Here is a 20,016-nt window from a genome sequence, read left to right on the forward strand (position 1 = left end):
TAGATGCATAGTGCATTTTATATTTATTTTTTCCTCATTATTGATTAATGTATGAGCGATGTCAGCCAGTGAGGCAGAACAGATTTATTTCTCGTTTTGTGAATTCCTAGTAAGATGGTTAATTGCCAGGTTTCCCTACTTGGCAATCTCTTGCAACCTTGTTTTTTCTTGCCTTCGGCAGTCCAGACTTTATCTGGGTTGCTAAACTGGAGGCATTCTCTTTGATTTTAAAAGAATAGTATAAATGTTCACAAGTGTTGAAGACAACCTGTAAAGGCAAAACGTTTAAAACTTGAGATGTTGCATAAGTGCATCTCCTGCAAGAGCACAAGTACATTGTTGGCTTTGATGATGTGATGAAATGCATCCCTCTTTGTTGGAGTGAAGACCTCCGTGTTCAATTCTAGAAATGAATGGACTAAGTAGGTTAGGAGGGGGGATATAAAATAAGTGCCCCCCCCCCCCAGGTAGTTGTGAATGAAGGCTCACGGCGCCAGATCCCAGCCCTAGTTCCAATTGAGCTGGAAGCCCAAAGGAGGAGGAAGAAACTACTGGGTCAAAAGAAAGATGGCAAGAGAGATGAAATAGATAAGTTTGTGTATGATCTTATACAACATCAAACAGATGAAGGATGTATATGTGAGTCAAGTCCATGTATTTATTTATTTATTTATTTATTTATTTATTTATTTAACAGTTTTTTTATACCGACCTTCATAGTAGATAACCATATCAGATCGGTTTACATTTTAACAAGGGTAAACTGATGTAACAATTCTGGTAAACAATGGATAACAAAGGAAAAGGAATAAGTCAAAGTTACAATCAACAAGGAATGGAAACTTGGGAGCTTAAAACAAGCTGGAAGGAAGATAAAAGCAAAAGCAGGTAGAATAAATATAAGCAGGTAGAATAAATATAAGCAGGTAGAATAAATTTTTAATTGTGTATCTTCAATTGTACCTCACCAAGTACGTTGAATTGTGCAAGAACCAAATCTTTTAAAAAATAAATCGGGCAGAGTAGGAGAGCTTGCCCGGGTAGATTACTATTTACCCAGGTAATTGGCTTTGCAAATTGTCTACTTGATGAGTAATAAATATGTTAACGTGTTTTAGCAGAGGTTTTTGTATGCAGTTCCTAGTAATATTGTAGTTTTAAACTCTCTTCAGTCATGTAACTTAGGGGTGATCCAAACAGGAAACCGTGTGCACTAGCAGCTGTATTAAAATGGATCAGTGGAAAGTGACAAAAAGGGAAACATAAAGGAAAGGATAAAATATAACACTTATCAATGTCATTTAAATGCAAATTTCAAACTTACCTGAAAAGAACTTCTTTTTTCCTTTTAAAATGAAATGCCAGACAGCCAAGACTCCAGGAGAAAATAGCTTTTGTTGGATAATCCTCTCAAAGCCGCACGTGTATATACGTAGCATTTAAGAGCTCTAGAGCATTCTGAGTAAATGCATAAATAAAAGCCTAGCAAGTTGCGATGAAAATTTAACAAATTATATTCTTACTACTTTAGAATAGATAATAAAGTATATCTAGATGTTATGAAGAAAAAATGATTGACAAGAAAATGTATTTTACTGAATGTATATTCCTGAATGTGCCATAGATTTCAAAACCACAAAATAATGCTGATTTCCATTCTGATATAGTTCACATTGTGCTATTTCTTATTCTGTGCTTGGCATTCATGTTTGTACCTTTTGACCAAACTATAAGATATTAGTTTACTAAGCCAGCAGTTTACATTTAGCCTCAGGAACATTTGTGGAAAGAATCATCAGGTTATTAAATTGAAGTCAATTTTATGTTAGTTTTTCCTATTCTGATTTTGTTTATATAGGATATCTTGGTCCTGACTGGATTTATTTTAACCAAATCTCCCACATCAAGAAAAGATGGGCGGCATCACTATCAATTGGAGTTGTCTGAAGATAGTGGAACAACTGTCTATGTACGTAAGCTTTCAGAATCCCAATATAATCAGCCCTACATTTTTAATTTGCATCACCCTTGCTGTTTTTGTGGTTGTTTGTTTCAGTATGTTTCCATTTGTTTTGAATTGCTTGTATTCCCTTTGTGTGAAAGTGTGTATCTATAGATATATGCGCATCATATTTGTTTTAGGTCATTTCTGCAATTGTGTATGTGCATATGTGGTTTTTTGTTTTTATTTTTGTTTGTTTTTTTAGTATTTGGTTTAAGCATATATGGTATTTATTTATTTGAAAATAGTTTATATCTCTTGCCCTCCAAGGTTCGGGCAAGGTGCATAAAAACACACAATTTCAGCAAAGCACATACATAAAAAACAATTATATAAGCAATCCTGCGTGCTCATAGTGGCTTTTGCAAATAATATTTGGTCGGTTGGCAATATTTAAATCTATTCACAAGCTGCCTACTTTTCTTGTAGGTCTTTGAAGGCCTTTGTAAATAGAAATGTTTTTAGGGCTTTCTTCAATTCTTTAGTGTCATTTGTGCTGCAAAATTGTGGAAGTAGGGAGTTCCAAAGTGTGGGGCCCGCTATTGCCTTGTTGAATCAAGATGAGTGTGGTGCGGGGCAGGTATGTCTAGAAGGAGTTGAACAGAGGAGTGTACAGTGCAGCTGGAGGTATGTAATCTTAGTATTCAATTGATCCATGGGGATGTGATATGTAGCAGATTATGAATTATCAAGGTGAGTCTATATTGTATACACCATTGTATTGGAAGCCAATGTGGTGAAAATACGACAAGGGTGATGTGATCATGAATCTTTGTTCCGGTAATCATGCGTACTGCAGACTTCTGGATGGTTAGTAATGTTTAAAGTGTATTCTGCGGTAATCCAATGAAAAGGGTGTTGTAGTAGTCGAGTAATTAAAATATAAAAGATTGTTGTTTCCTCTGCACTCAGGCAGGCCAATCCTCACAAGTGGATTATGCACCTCTACCAGCAGATGGAGACAGAGTAAAAACTGTCATCACAGATATATAGCCCTGCCAGTATTCTCTGTCTCTAGCAGATGGTGGACATGCATGTTACTATCGGTATTGCTTATAGTAAAAAAGAGGAAGATTAAGAAGAAAAGGAGAAGTTTATCACACTGCTTGTATTTCTGAAGTAACATCAATGGGGTCTCTCCCTCAGTTGAGCGCATTTAGTCCGGCAATCTTTTTCAGGAGTGGACTTAAAAAAAAAAAAAAAAAAGGCAAAGCAATTGATGGACAAGGGAGGCTTGGTGATGAAGGCTTTCGCCCTCTCCCCCAATAGCCAGAGACCTGATCCTATTCTCAGCCTGAACTGGCTTAGCTTAGGGGAAAAAAAAAGAAAAAAGTAAAAATAAATGAAGATGAGCAGAAGGCAGAGAGAGAGTAGGGAGGTTTTATTTCCCCTGTTCCTTTCTTACTGGGTCTTCCTCCCTTGGCATTAGTAGTCAATGTCTTTTCCTTCTTCCCTCTCACATCTCTGGGGAGTTTATTGCAGTAGTGGTGGTTTGAGCATCCTCTGGCTAGGCACTGCTTCCATGCTTGATTCTTCGAGCCATGTGGTAGACCGCAACAGCATTTTATTTGTGCACACGATTACCATGCGGCGGTGTGGTGATGTGGACATGCACATGCATGTTTACTGGTGCGCATAAGATCGCACCATATATTTGCAGCATATATTTGCAGTGCACTGACTTGCGCACACACTAAGCGCCTATCTTGAGTGCACACTGGGTGCTTACTTGAGTGCGAGCATGCTGTGACTGCTTGAACATGCATTTTATTTGGGTGCATAAGGGAAGCGAGGCGGTATGGCACCAGAGACAAAACTATGTGCCTAGCGATCTATGCTGCTTTCCATATAAGGGCAATACAGTCAAGGATTTCTGTGAGTGTGTGTCAGCACTGCCTGACTGCTAGTCCATCCCCTTGGTCATGGGGGACTGGAGCTGAAGGCAACTCATTGCGGGTGTCCCCTTCTTCAGTTGACCCTAGGATGGAAACGTCTTCAGGAGATGTTTGATCTGAGGACGTCAGATTGAGGCCTATGGGGCCTGGTATAGGCCCATCCTCCTTTTCCCAAGTAGGATTTTCAGGGATTATACTCATTTCTGTAGGGGTGTCCAGCAGAGATGGTGATATCTTCAAAGCAGGGTCACAAAATCAAGGTTCCTAGTTGTTATCAACTTCAAGTGTCGCGGGACAGGAGTCCCTAATGATATTTATTTATTTATTTAAAACTTTTATTTATTTTTATGCAGGAGGATGTGGATACAGTTGATTCTTATGAAGATTTGGGTTTCTCCCTCTTGCTGAGCGGGAAATCCCTCTGGATTTAGAACCTTTCTTTCATAGGGATGAGTTACCAAATCTGTTATCTCAGACTCTGAAGCCACTTGGTGTGACTGGGGGTAACTACGGGTGCACAAAAAACAGATCTCATTTTGGTCACCCTACGCAAGCATCTTGTTTTTTTCCTCTCCTGGGTGCAATTCAAGAGCTGATTGCCATTGTATGCGACACTTCAGAAGCAAACCTTAAAGGGGGATACACTTTGGCGGGCTGTATCCCTTGGAACCGGTAGTAAGGGAACAGTTAAGTTTTCCAAAGGTAGAAGCACTGGCGTGTTCTGTGTCTAAGCAGACCACCCTTCTGGTAGAAGGAGGGGCATCTCTAAAAGATGCTTGGGATAGGAGAATTGAAGCTATCCTTAAGCAGGCCTTGAAACCATGGCAATGAATTTGCAAATTGCCTCTTGTTGCTCCCTGATGGCTCGGGTGAGTCTATGCCTCTCTCAGGCACTTGAGGGAGCATGGTCGATTAGCGGAGCACTGTTGCAACCGGGACTGCTTTTTTAGTTGATGTGGACTGTGATTGGAGAGCGGCTAGATGTCGGTTATAGCTGCAAAATTGGTTGGCAGATACAATTTCCAAGTCCATCTCATGAAGTTACCCTTTAAGGGTTCTTTTTTTATTTGGAAATGAGTTGGAGATCATGGTGTATAGATGAGAGGAATCCCAGATCTCTCATTTACCAGAGGATAACAAGTCGGTATCACATCCTTTTGGGCAAGAGGCTGTGCTAGAGGCTGCAGACATCATCCCTACAGGGGAGCGACTACTCAGAGTTCTTGACCTTTTGGTAAGTCTGTCCTTTCGATCCAGGAAGCCTTGGAAGAATGCGAGCTCCAGGAATGGAGCACCTCATCTGTCTTGCCTTTATCAGAGCTGGGTCTGGATCATATTAGTCCAATGGGTCCTGGAATTGTTAAGAGAAGGCTATGCTCTGGCGTTTTCTTTGCATTTCTCTGGATGCCTTGTGGTCTGTCCTTGCAACTTCCTACAGAAGAGGGTGGTAGTGGAGAATTTCTTAAGGAGGCTGTTGGACTTGAAAGCCGTAATTCCTGTTCCCGAATTGCAAGAAAATATGGGATGCTGTTCTATTTCTTTTGTTGTACAAAAAAGGAGGGTTCATTTCGGCCCAACCTAGATCTCAAAGAAGTCTCTGGTCGTTTGTGGGTGACTCATTCCATATGGAAACTCTGCACGCCATAATAATGCAGTACAATCAGGGGAATTCTTCTGTCTCTAGATCTGATGGAGGCATTTCTGTATATTCCAATTCATCGGAAACATCAATGGTTCCTGCAGTGTGCTCTTCTGGGACGTCATTATCAATTTCAGGCCCTACTCTTCTGGTCGGCCACTGCACCCAGGGCCTTTTTTGAAGTCATGGTGGTGATAACTGTGTTCTTCTGCAGGGGCGGTTTCTTGGTTCCCCATATATGCAATGGAAGGGTCACCTAGCTTCTCGCATGGTGGTCTCATTATGGCAAGAGCTAGGCTGTGTGGTGAGCTTGGCCAAGAGCACCTTCTAACTACCTCAGATGTATCTTGGTATCTGTGTTGTTTCCTAGCAAGGCTGAGTGTTTTGGCCAGGGAAATCGCATTCAAAAGTTGATTGCTCCAGTTCAAACCCTGGGAAAATATATTCGCCCAACAGTGTGACCTTATCTACAGATCCTGGGTTTGATGGCAATCATGTTGGGTGTTTCCTCTGAGCTAGAGTGCACAAGCAGCCTCTTCAGTGCAACTTCCCAGTGGGGTCCACATTCTCAGGACTACATAGTGAAGCTTCTCTTGCCATTAGAGGTGAGTGTCCACTTGCAGTGGCATTTCGAAGTGTATCTTCTTAGGATGGGAGTTTCCTTGGAGACATCAGAATGGTAGTACAGATCGCTGGAACGCCTAGGAGCATCAGTCAATTGGAAGCACATGCAGTTCGGCTGGCATGCTTGTGATTCGTCGACCTTCTAGAGACTCGGATGGTCAGAATTATGTCTGACAATGTGTTCATGGTGGCATATATCCTTCCTTAAGCTGGAACAGAGAGTCTTCAAGTGTCAGAGCAAATGGATGCACTCATGGTATGGGTAGAGCAAAATCTACTGGATGTATCGGTCTTCCACATTGCTGGAAGTGACAGTATAAGAGCCGTCTTTCTCAGCAGTTGGAGCTTGGTCCCTGGAGGGTGGGAGTTGTTGGCCAAGGTCTTTCCGCTCATGGTGACACGCTGGGGTCACCCTTCTGGATTTGCTGGTGATTTCAGCCAATGCGAAGTACCATGGTTCTTCAGTTATGGGCGAGATCCAAAGTTCTGCGGATCTGATGCTCTCATTCCGGTGGGGCCACAAGGCGGGGAGCTATAACCCTTCCTGCTATGGCCACAATTAGGCAGAGTTGTGTGAAAGATTGCAAGACAGACCGAAGCATGTGCTTCTGGTGGCTCCGGATTGGCCTGGAGGCCATGGTATACCGATCTGTGGAGGCTGTTGGTGGGCAGTCCATTCAAGCGGCCACCCTGCATGGATCTATTCTACATGACGATCAGTGTCATTCTACATGACGATCAGTGTCAATTTTGTCCTTCGATTATTTGAAGTGTTTTTATTCTGCTGTAGTGCTTCCACCTTGCACTGGACTGGAACTTTCTACATCTCTGGCTTATGTTAGCGTTTGGAGTGTTTTCAAGGCCTGGTGCGAGATGTGAAGTGCTCAGCCTCTCAAAGTGGAAATTCAATTAATGTTTGGAAGTTTCAAGTTGCAGCATTCTCGCCTGTTATAGGGGCACATCTGGAGGATCTTGGTCTTCCCCTCCGGATGTGGCTCGATTCTTGAAGGGAGTTAAGAATCTTTGTCCTCCCTGGTGGGTACTGGTACACTTGTGGAACCTTAATCTGGTTCTAGATTCTTGGCGGGTCCTGCCTTTCGACCACTACATAGTCTCTCCTTGAAGCTACTTTCCTTAAGGACAGTTTTTTAAATGTATGAATCTGGGGGTGGTGCAGTTGAGGACTGTACCTTCTGTTGCTGAAAATGGTTTCGAAGTTTCATTTGAATCTGACTATTTTTCCTGCCCATGCTGAGCAGGAATAGAAATGAGTAATTGTTTCTTGCGTATCTTGGATGTCAAGTGGCATCTGAGGGGATGTTTGGAGGCTATTGAACATGCAGGATACTTGATAGATTGGTTCTGCTCCACGGTGGAGGTAAACAAGGGGAGCTGGCAACACGGGTAATTATAGCCTGTTGGAAAAAGGATGTCATCATGGCTACCTATGTGGTTGCTGATATTCTTTTCTGTAAATGACTTAGATCGCATTCTGCTAGGGCTCAGGCACTATTGTGAGTGGAACCTTGATTATCATCTCCGGCTGAGTTTTCCTGGGCAGGGATGTGGTCTTTCATGCATACCTTCCCAATTTTTCTGCTTGGACATTCAGTCTTCGCAGGGCACAGCCTTCACACAAGCGGTGTTAACTGGATCGTGGGCAGCCTTCCACCCTGTTTGAAAATAGCTTTGGTACATCCCACTTGTGGGGATTGACCTGCCTGAGTGCAGAGGAAGGAGAAATTACTACTTATGTGATAATTTCCTTTCCTCGAAGGCAGGCCAAATCCTGACCCGCCCTCGGCTGCCGATTTTGTTGTTCCTGCTATTTGTTGTTTTAACCAGTCCCTCAGTTTACTGAATATTAATTCTTTTGTCTGCACTCAGTGTTCTCTATTGGTTGAAGCATGAGTGATTGATTGTTAGTAGTCATTTTCAAGTATAGTTAGTTTCATTGGCTAGTATCAGGACAGAGTTTGGGTGTTGCTGTCTGGAGGTATAGGTCTTATTGTTCTTCATTTTATTGTTCTGTTTATCATTTTTGATGCTTTTAATTTTATAATTTTGCTTATGTTTTGTTTTATACTGCTGTGGATGTGAAATTTTTACGCCGCTTAGGGCTTTATATAACTATTAAAAAATTAATTTCTGAAATATGTAAATCCAAGATTTCATCTGAAAAAAAGAGTAGAATATGCTTCTCTAGTCTTTGTGATATGACATGTTATGCTTTCTATACTAAGTTAACTATAAATGTGCATTATATTTGTATTTCTATTCAGTAATTAATAAGCATCTTTTTTTTCCAGCTTTTTGGTCGATCTGGTGCAATTGGCACTTCAAAAGCAGGACCTTCAGTGAGTGAATATATTCTTTATTTTTGCTTTTGGTTGTTCATGCAGTAAAATTATTAGATAAGAATAAATGACCTTTTTGTCTGAGGGAGCTAAACTTTTTTTTTTGTCATTGAAAATATTTAAGAACATAAGAACATAAGAAAATGCCATACTGGGTCAGACCAAGGGTCCATCAAGCCCAGCATCCTGTTTCCAACAGTGGCCAATCCAGGCCATAAGAACCTGGCAAGTACCCAAAAACTAAGTCTATTCCATGTAACCATTGCTAATGGCAGTGGCTATTCTCTAAGTGAACTTAATAGCAGGTAATGGACTTCTCCTCCAAGAACTTATCCAATCCTTTTTTAAACACAGCTATACTAACTGCACGAACCACATTCTCTGGCAACAAATTCCAGAGTTTAATTGTGCGTTGAGTAAAAAAGAACTTTCTCCGATTAGTTTTAAATGTGCCCCATGCTAACTTCATGGAGTGTCCCCTAGTCTTTCTACTATCCGAAAGAGTAAATAACCGATTCACATCTACCCGTTCTAGACCTCTCATGATTTTAAACACCTCTATCATATCCCCCCTCAGTCGTCTCTTCTCCAAGCTGAAAAGTCCTAACCTCTTGTCTTTCCTCATAGGGGAGTTGTTCCATTCCCCTTATCATTTTGGTAGCCCTTCTCTGTACCTTCTCCATCGCAATTATATCTTTTTTGAGATGCGGCGACCAGAATTGTACACAGTATTCAAGGTGCGGTCTCACCATGGAGCGATACAGAGGCATTATGACATTTTCCGTTTTATTCATCATTCCTTTTCTAATAATTCCCAACATTCTGTTTGCTTTTTTGACTGCCGCAGCACACTGAACCGACGATTTCAATGTGTTATCCACTATGACACCTAGATCTCTTTCTTGGGTTGTAGCACCTAATATGGAACCCAACATCGTGTAATTATAGCATGGGTTATTTTTCCCTATATGCATCACCTTGCACTTATCCACATTAAATTTCATCTGCCATTTGGATGCCCAATTTTCTAGTCTCACAAGGTCTTCCTGCAATTTATCACAATCTGCTTGTGATTTAACTACTCTGAACAATTTTGTGTCATCTGCAAATTTGATTATCTCACTCGTCGTATTTCTTTCCAGATCATTTATAAATATATTGAACAGTAAGGGTCCCAATACAGATCCCTGAGGCACTCCACTGTCCACTCCCTTCCACTGAGAAAATTGCCCATTTAATCCTACTCTCTGTTTCCTGTCTTTTAGCCAGTTTGCAATCCACGAAAGGACATCACCACCTATCCCATGACTTTTTACTTTTCCTAGAAGCCTCTCATGAGGAACTTTGTCAAACGCCTTCTGAAAATCTGAAAATTTTAACGGAGTTCACTTTATTAGCATGTAGTAATAATCAAAGTTTAATTTTATTAAGTCAAAATTATTTTAGTTGGTGTTTTAAGGTAAATGTGAGGGTCCTGGGCCAAGTGCATGAGGGACTCGAATAACATGGCACCATGACCTGGCTGTCCCCCCACCATGCGCACACATACACAGCCAGCAAGCTATTGGCTTCTCTTTTCCTCTCCTCTCATAGATCTTAATGAACATGTCAGCACTCTCCTGGGGAGGGGGGAGGGAAGCCTGGCCTTCACCGGAAGAGACAGCGTCAACTGCAGGGCCAATCGGGTCTTCCAAGCTGGTGGTCCTAGCAGCGGCGGCAATGTAGAGAGGAGGCATCGAGCTGGCGGGGACCACCAGCCCATACAAGACCTCAGAGCACTGTGGCGGCGATGGTGAGGGTGGCAAGGCCTACCTGGCCTCCATTGGATGAGACAGCAGCAGCTGCAAGGCCAATTGGGCCTTCCAAGCTAGGTGGTTGCAGCGATGGTGGCAGCAGAGAGGAGGTCCCTCGCCCACCACCTGCCCGCAGAACACCGTGGTGGCAACAGTGAGGTCAGCGAGGCCTACCTGGCCTCCACTGGAGGAGACTGTGACAGCTGCAAGGTCAATCGGGCTTTCCCAGAGGCGGCAGCGGAGAGAGGAGGCACGATGCTGGCAGGGACCGCCCACCCATCACCCGCTCACAGAAGACTTCAGAACACCATTGTGGTGATGGTGAAGGCGACTAGGCCTACCTGGCTACTACCGGAGGAGGTAGTGGCAGCTGCAGGGCCAATCAGGCCTTCCAAGGTGGCGATCTCGGCGGCAGTGGAGAGAGGAGGCATGCGCCAGCGGGGACCACCCACCACCTGCCCACAGAAGATCATAGAACACCATGGTGGAGACCCCAAAGGCACATGCGCCGAGAGGTGTGTACCTTTGGCACACGCACGAAGGAACACAACAAAGGAGCTTACTCCTTTTGTGCACCCCTTTGTGTGCATGTGAAGTGCTTATACCTTTAATCAAGTTGCTACAACTATGGATCAATAGTACCACACAGAGCCCATGCTTGGATGGGGACGGTATGGAGATATAAGGAGCGTCCAGAGAAATAAGCACAGAAGGAACATAATGTTGATCCACCCTAAAATAAGTACAAACTCTTCAACTACTTGTTCCTATTTATTGTTTACTCTGCTTCTACTAAATGCTCAGCCTCTGTCAAAAATAAATCCATCTGATTAATGACCTGCTAGAGGACAAAATTCCCTCCATTTTCTGTATCACTGAAACCTGGCTAAAAGACAGATAATGTTCTCTTAAACTAAATTGACAACCCTAAATATGATGTATTTCATTAAGCTTGTATCGTACAAAATAGAGATTAATCCTCCCTATGAGGTGGCATTTCTTAAGTCGCCACAACTAAACATAGGAGGAGTAGTCTACTGTCCTCCAAAAATACTACAAAAAGATTGCTCACCGCTGATTGAATTATTTGCCAAGGTGTTTCCATCACCAGAATCTACATTAATTGTAGGAGACTTTAACCTCCAGGTAGACAAAACACCAAGAACCTTAGCCTGTGACATGTTCTTAGAAGCAATGGAAGCCGTGGGCTGGTCACATTTTGTCTCGAAAGCTACTCATAAAGCGGGTCATACTCTAGACCTAATATTTGCAAATAATCTAGACCTAATATTTGCAAATACCAGTAATTGCCCTGGTCTGATCACCAATTAATAAAAGTGGAAATTGCCATCACCAACCAAATCCCTAATGATATAGATAATCACACTTTCACATTCAGGAAAAAGATAGAGATGGAAGTAGTTTCTGAAGCAATAAAAAATAAACTCCATGAAGTAAATCAAGCCAATTCCACATTGGCTTTTGATTCCTGGAATAAAATTATCAATAACATAGCTGAAAACCTTAGTCCTTTCCAGACGAAAACTATTAACAAAGAAAAGAATAACTCCAAACATAATAAGCCCTGGTACAATTATGAATTAAGGAGCACTAAACAGAACCTTAGAAAATTAGAGAAACAATGGCAGAAATGCCCATCTGCTGAATCCCTAGGAAAATATAAATCTTTCCTTACAAAACACCGTACAGTTCTAAACTGCTCTTTGAGGTTGTTATAAAACTGCTCTTTGAGGTTGTTATAAATTTAATTAAAGAACCGACATCTTCCATCTCAAAAAAAAGTACAACTTCACAAGACCGCTTGCAATGAATATGCTTCTGCATTCTCAGACAAAATCAATTAGTTGAAAACACAATTCCCTATCTCTTCTCCAACAAAAGCACCTGAAGATTCTAATGGCAGAGTTAAATGGTCCACATTCGACAGAGTATTGAAACTGGAAATTAGGCAAATCATTACTAAAATTAAACCTGCCATTCATCCACATGATCCAATACTAACCAGTTCCTTGAAACAAGTATACGTTGTTATCACTCAGGCAATCACAACATTAATTAACCTGTCTCTCTTGGAAGGAACTGTTCCAAATGGGTTAAAACAAGCTGTGATAAAGCCAATCCTAAAAATAAGAATTGTAGAACTGACGATTGGGACAATTATCGTCCAATATCCAACTTGTCTTTTCTTGCAAAAGTTTCTTGAAAAAGCAGTGTTATTTGAAAAATCACCTGGAATATTAAAATATTCTCTCTGCAAATCAGTTAGGATTTAGGAAACCTCACTCATCTGCGACATTACTCCTTTCATTAATGGACTCAGTTTTATGAGGACTTGACGCAGATAAATCTTATGTTTTATGCTAATTAACTTAATAGTCGCCTTCGACATTGTAGACCATAACCTGTTATGCCATCAGATGAAAAACATTGGGATTGATAGCAGGGGTCTCAAATGATTCTCTTCATTTCTGTCAACAGAACATTCCAATCAAACTGGGCAACCATGTATCAGATACTTTCCAATATGATACAGGTGTTCCTCAAGGCTCAGCCCTCTCAGCATCACTATTCAATATTTACATGCTCCCACTGAACCAATCTAGGAATAACTTTCTTCTTGTATGCTAACGACATAGTTTTATATCCCACTCTCCACTCATATGAAAATACAGCCTCGTTAGTCTCTAATTATATGAAAGCAATGCACAAGAAACTTTCACAGCTTAAATTAAAAATAAACCGTAAAAAGACAAATGATTTGGCTGAGTTGAAATCCTTCCATTGTTAAACCACCTACCCTAGACCTGGGTAATTTTCAAATTACTCTCTCAAATCAAGTATGGGATTTAGATGTATAACTAGATGAGAATCTCACAATGAAAATGCACATCAGTAAATTAAGATAGGTTACGCCAACTTGTGTATATTACATCGGTTGAAACCACCATTAACTTTTGCGGACTTCCGTACTGTATTGCAAGCGCTAATCTTCTCAAACCTTGATTACTGTAATTTCTTAGTACTAGGTCTTCAGCAAGCCACTTAAAACCACTAGAACTATTACAAAATGCTGCAGCACAAATATTATTAGGAACCAGGAAATATGATCATTTTACACCTTCACTGATGTCACTGCATTGGTTACCAGTACAATTCAGAATCTACTATAAAGTAGTAATGTTAATTTTCAACATCATTCATTCCAATAACACCGACTTATTAGGAGTGACACTACAACTTTACAATCCTCAGTGAACACTAAGATCTCAAAATAAAGGACTGACTATTCCCACAATACGAAGCACACGTCTGATGCAAATAAGAGATCAAGTGTTTTCATAGCAGGTCCAAAGCTTTGGAATTCTATGCCTGAGACGTTACATATTTTACCAGATAGAAACAGATTTAAATGTGAATTAAGAACATGGTTATTAAAAAATGCATATAATTTAACTTAAAAACATCAGAATATATAGAACCACTAAGACAAGAAGGACAAAAGATAATTATAATTCTATTACAATAGAATCTTGAAGAATAAATAAAACGAGAGAATGTGAGATTCTCAAAACAACTCACTGACTAAGATGTGAAAACTATAAATTCATTTTAATTATCTATACTCTTTGCCATATGCACTAGATCAGTTTTAATATGTAGTCGAGAATAATTTTACTTGATAGATATTAATGCCCCGCCTATGAACACTACCCCTGTATCTAATCTTTGCCTGTTTAGGTTGAGTTATAACTATGAACGTCCACTTTGTAAATCGTTGTGATCTTCACATGTAACAACGGTATATAAAATGTCTAATAAATATGGGAAAAAAACATGGCAGCTATTATACTCAGTCATTATTGCCTTCGCTTTAGAGCATGAGATAATTGCAACCCCAATATGGCTGGTCTTTCTGATTATGCTGACCCTGTAAAGATGTGAAGGGAGGCTTCAGAAGTCCAGGGGTGGGAAAAAAAAGGAAAGGCGAGCTGAGGACTACAGAGGAGCAATTGCTCTGGAAGCCGATGAACAGAGAGCAGGAGGGAATGAGATGGCCAGTATCGGGCTAGACCAGATGCATCAGCAACCATGTGATCAATAAATAGGTGATGGCAGACTCCATTAGTTTCTGCCACCAAAAAATGATTTCCCATGGGAGCAGTGGTACATGAGCAGATGTCTGGTCAACCAGAGCTAGTCTGCATTCCTCAGATTCCCTGAGTCATTTGTCTGAACATGGCAGCTGTCCCCCAAATCAGTCAGGAACCAATATTTTCCAAAGGGAGCCAGGTGTGGGATGGAGTCCAAGCATCCCATGGCAGCAACTGCTCTACCTGAGCCAGGGACAGAGTCTAGCTGTACAATTGCTGTACAGCTGTACAGCAATCTTGGCGAGGCCACTAGTAATCAGATGGCAATTGTCCCTGGTTACACACCTGCTTGCCCTTATCTGCATTCCTGGGTAGATTTAACCGTCTCATTGGCGGAATTGCAGGGAAGGACAACCACAAGAAATGGTTTTCAAAGGTGATGAGTCGGATGAATTGAACCAAATCACTGTGAACCTGGAAGATGTAGTAGGCCAGATTGACAAACTAAAGGGTAGCAAATCACCAGGACCAGATGGTATGCATCCTAGGGTTTTGAAGAATCTCAAAATGAAATTTCAGATCTATTAGTTAAAATTTGTAAACTATCATTAAAATCATCCATTGTACCAGAAGACTGGAGGGTGGCCAATGAATCCCTAATACTTAAAAAGGCTGCAGGGGTGATCCGGGAATCTATAGACCAGTGAGCCTAAATACAGGGCCGGGAAACTAGTGGAAAACTATTCTCAAGATCAAAATCATAGAACATATAGAAAGACATGGCTTAATGGAACACAGTCAACATGGATTTACCCAGGGGAAGTCTTGCTTCACAAATCTGCTTCATTTTTTTGAAGGGGTTAATAAACTGTGGATAAAGGTGAACCGGTAGATATAGTGTATTTGGATTTTCAGAAGGCGTTTGACAAAATCCCTATTGCGAGGCTTCTAAGAAAACTAGAAAGTCATGGGATAGGAGACTATGTCCATTCATGGATTACAAACTAGTTAAGACAAGAAACAGAGAGTGGGATTAAATGGTCAATTTTCTCAGTGGTAAAGGGTAAACAGTGGAGTGCCTCAGGGATCTGTACTTGGATCGGTGCTTTTCAATATATTTATAAATGATCTAGACAGGAATATGAAGTGGTTATCAAATTTGCAGATGATTCAAAATTATTCAGAGTAGTTAAATCACAAATGGATTGTGATACATTGTGATACTGGAAGATTGGGCATCCAAATGGCAGATGAAATTTAATGTTGACAAGTGCAAGGTGTTGCATATAGGGAAAAATAACCCTTGCTGTAGTTACACGATGTTGGGTTCCATGTTAGTGGATAATACTTTGAAATTGGCAGCTCAGTGTGCTGCAGCAGTCAAAAAGCAAACGGAATGTTAGGAATTATTAGGAAGGGAATGGTTAATAAAACGGGAAAATGTCATAATGCCTCTGAATTGCTCCATGGTGAGACCACACCTTGAATACTGTGTACAGTTCTGATCGCCGCATCTCAAAAAAGATATAGTTGCGATGGAGAAGGTACAGAGAAGGGCAACCAAAATTATAAAGGGGATGGAACAGCTCCCCTATGAGGAAAGGCTGAAGAGGTTAGGGCTCTTCAGCTTGGAGAAGAGACAGCTGATGGGGGATATGATAGAGGTCTTTAAAATCATGAGAGGTCTTGAACGAGTAGATGTGAATCAGTTATTTACACTTTCGGATAATAGAAGGACTAGCGGTCACTCCATGAAGTTAGCAAGTAGCACATTTAAGACTAATCGAAGAAAATTCTTTTTCACTCAACGCAAATTAAGTTCTGAAATTTGTTGAGGATGTGGTTAGTGCAGTTAGTGTAGCTGGGTTTAAAAAAGGTTTGGATAAGTTCTTGTAGGAGAAGTCCATTAACTGCTATTAATCAAGTTGACTTAGAGAATGGCCTCTGCTATTACTGGCCGCAGTAGCATGGGATCTTCTTAATGTTTGGGTATTTGCCAGGTTCTTGTGGCCTGTTTTGGCCTCTGTTGGAGACAGGATGCTGGGCTTGATGGACCCTTGGTTGGTCTGACCCAGCATGGTAATTTCTTATGTTCTTATGTTCTTAAAAGGGACAGGCCAGGGGTGTGGTCTGGGCAGGGGCAGGCCAGGGCAGCGCCATCAGACACTGTCTTGGGGAAGACTGGGAGAGATCTGGGAAAAAGGCGAATCGCGTTGGCGCACGTAATTAGAAAATCCCCCCCCCCCCCGCATGCGTAAGTCGCAGGCCCGCCTATACATGCGGATGTTAAAATCCAGTGGGCATGTGAGCACAGACATCGTATTTTATAACATGCGTGCTACGACGCGAGCATGTTATAAAATCAGTGTGTCCATGTGCGCGCGCCAGGAACTGTGTGCACATGGACGCAAACACGGGTCTTAAAATAAACCACAAAGTGCAAGGTTTGAGGACTTTATCAATTGACATTCTGAACACCATTTGTACTGAGTTGAGTTCAATACAAAAAACAAATCCTGGTCGTTGGGCCCTCAGTTTTCTCATCCCCGTAGGATGCAGAATTCATTGGCTAAGGCCTAGAATTTGTGTGTTTATATAAAAAATGTGTATTCTGCCAATCCATAAATCTTAGCAGATCACAATAAACACACATAAAAACAATGAATATACATACAATGACCAGTGCTGGACGAATTCATGAGTCTGATTCCCCAGGAATCAGAAAAAGGAAATTGTCAAGGTAGTAGATTGTTATTCATGCCAGATATCTGAGTAGTAACCCAGAGAATATAGGAATTGAAAAGCTTGAAGTATGCACAGGAAACAGAGCACCCTTTGGCATGCACTTATCAAAGAAATATTGAACCCAAAACTTGAACCAACAATGGAAAGCTGTCCGAGTGGACCGGTAATAACCTAAATGTTGATTTAATGTCGGTCTTGACCATCAGTGCTCCTTTTCCCACATTCCTCAACTGAGATATTGCACAGTCATAAAATGCATACTGAACCACACATTCTTTTACTGGTAAATGGTCATTTAGTGAAAACCCCATGTGAATATGACAAACTTTATATAAGCCTGAATTTGCCAGGTTCCATTTTTGGACAACTGCGAGAGTGGATAGGAATGTATGTGTAAAAGGTGGATCAGTAAACGGACCAGCCATCCTATCCAGTGCAATTTCGGTATCTATCTTTTGTTGTACAATATGTGGGTGATACACTGCTGACCATGTATTATTGTAACTACCAAAGCTAACAAACTCTAGGAAAGTTATTATGAACCCTTCTTTAAAATCCCCATTGGATTTTACTTGCTTGTTTATGTTTTGGGTAACAGTGTAGCCAGCATTTTTGGCAAGATTATAAGGCATGAAGGTGTTTGAAAAATAAAACACTCATTTGGATTTGGTGGCACTCCCTGTTGATGGATTCGTGAGGCACTTGCTTGCTGGGTGCATTGTGAAGCAGTTGGAACACCCATGTCTGAACATGCAGTCCTAGAAATTGTTGTTGTTCCTTGATGTAGTCCTGGCAGGCTAGGGTCTGTGCCAACAGATTTTTGTAAAGGCCACTAATGCACTCCCATGTTGCTTGTTTTATTCGTCAGCTGTTTAAGCCACAGCCCCATATCCTGAGTGCCCTATGACATAAACCAATTTTCTTCCATTTTCTCCCTAAAGCAGTTGTCACAACTTTCATAGGCTTTGAGAATGGTGTCAGCATAAATCAGCATGGAGCCACTAGGAGGGATCCTCCTGCCTGATGACACTCATCATTCTAAGGAAGGCTCTAGTCCAGTTTTGTTTCTCAGCACCTGCTTATCTGTGCCCAATATTTATTTATTAGGTTTTCTATACCGATATTCAAAAAAAGACGACATGTCGATTTACAAAAAAAAACTACAATGAAATACATCAGTAAGAAAGTTAAATAGGAAGTACCACATAATAAATAAACTAAGATATAAAACAATATTCATAAAATACTCAATAAAATACTAAAACAAAGCAAAAGTGGAACATTATTCAATCAGGGAAAGCTTGCTGAAATAACTATGTCTTTAGTTTCTTATTAAAAGTCTGAGGGTTTACCTCTGCTCTCAAATCCATTGGTATGGAATTCCATAGTTTTGGCCCTGCTAGGGAAAGTGCCCGCTCTCTAACTGTGTTTAGGTGGGCCAATTTGGGTGACGGTATTGATAGTAATCCTTTATTTGAACGCAAATTTCTTTGTGGTGTGTGGAAATGTAATGCGGCATTAAGCCATTCAAATTTTCATTGTATAATGTTTTATTATGTATTAGTGTCAGTATTTTGAACTGTATTTGAAAAGAAATTGGTAACCAGTGGAGTTCTTTCAAAGTGGGAGTGATATGATTAAATTTTCTAGTGTTTGTGAGAATTCTAGCAGCTGCATTTTGAAGGATCTGAAGCAGTCTGATAGTGGATGCAGGGAGTCCTAAAAATAGTGCATTGCAGTAATCTAATTTCGGACAGATCAATGCTTGTAAAACCATTCTAAAGTCATTGTTATGCAAAAGTGGTTTGAGTTTCTTAAGCACATGCAGCTTAAAGAAGCCATCTTTGGTTATAGGAGAGAGAACATTTTTTTAAATTAAGTTCCGAGTCTAAAATTACTCCTAAATTTTTAAAATGGTATTCTATAAATTGATTGCATTTTAGATCCTTAATTTTTTTCATTTATTACATATTAGTAAGATTTCCGTTTTGGCTTCGTTTAAGCATAGACTCATGTGTGTTAAAACTTGTTTAATGGCGGAGAGATATATTTATTTATTTATTTATTTTACAGTTTTATATACAGAAGTTCTGGTAACAAAGTTACTAATCATTTCGGTTTACATTACAACAATTGAATTGACAGTATATAGAATAATGTCTTACAATGAACAAGGTATATACATTCCATAATTTTAATTAATTTTCAAGAGTCTTTAATTGGTATTAAGATTTACACATCTGCATAAATGTAGTAATTTATTCCAAGTACTGCTAATAATTTACATAATGACAGCATATATATATGTTGAACAGTGTCGCGGAGAGAGAGGACCCCTGAGGGACACCAGTCTCAAGGTCTATTTTCTGTGATTCATATATGCCCAACTTCACTTTATAGGATATATCTAAGTATGACTTTAACCAATGAATTGTATTATCTCTTAACCCAATTTCAGCTAACCTATTGATCAATATGTTATGGTTAACTGTGTCGAATGCTGCTGAGATGTCTAACATTATTAGGAGATAGGTTTGACTGCTATCCAGTCCCCTGAGGACGGTGTCAACAAGAGAAACCAGAAGTGTCTCTACTAAAATATTTGTGAAAACCAAATTGTTCTAGGTTCAGAATGTTATTTTTTTTCCAGGTGTTAAGTAAGTTGTTGATTCACTACTTTCTCTATTAGTTTTGCCACAAATGGTAAATTAGAAATGGGTCTGAAGTTAGCTAGGTTTAAACTGTCTAACTGGGATTTTTTTAAAAAGGGTTTGACTATAGCACATTTGAAAATCTCGGGAAATTTGCCTTGATTGAGGGAAATATTGATGATATCAGCAAGTGGTTTT

General features: G+C 40.4%; 1 protein-coding gene across 3 annotated transcripts in view; it reads left to right on the forward strand.

The window, feature by feature from the left end:
* POT1 (protection of telomeres 1) overlaps window positions 1-20,016 on the forward strand; it is a 364,682-nt gene that overhangs the window by 71,646 nt on the left and 273,020 nt on the right. For all 3 annotated transcript variants that reach the window (XR_003858606.1, XM_029615658.1, XM_029615659.1), the window contains exons 5-6: window positions 1,859-1,969; window positions 8,470-8,517. Coding sequence is in view for 2 of the 3 variants with exons in the window: in XM_029615658.1 (XP_029471518.1) it covers window positions 1,859-1,969; window positions 8,470-8,517 (159 nt within the window). In the remaining variant the exon portion in view is untranslated. The remainder of the gene's footprint in view (window positions 1-1,858; window positions 1,970-8,469; window positions 8,518-20,016) is intronic.

The sequence above is a fragment of the Rhinatrema bivittatum genome, chromosome 9 (genome assembly GCF_901001135.1).
Source record: "Rhinatrema bivittatum chromosome 9, aRhiBiv1.1, whole genome shotgun sequence".
In the NCBI taxonomy this organism is placed as follows: Eukaryota; Metazoa; Chordata; class Amphibia; order Gymnophiona; family Rhinatrematidae; genus Rhinatrema; species Rhinatrema bivittatum.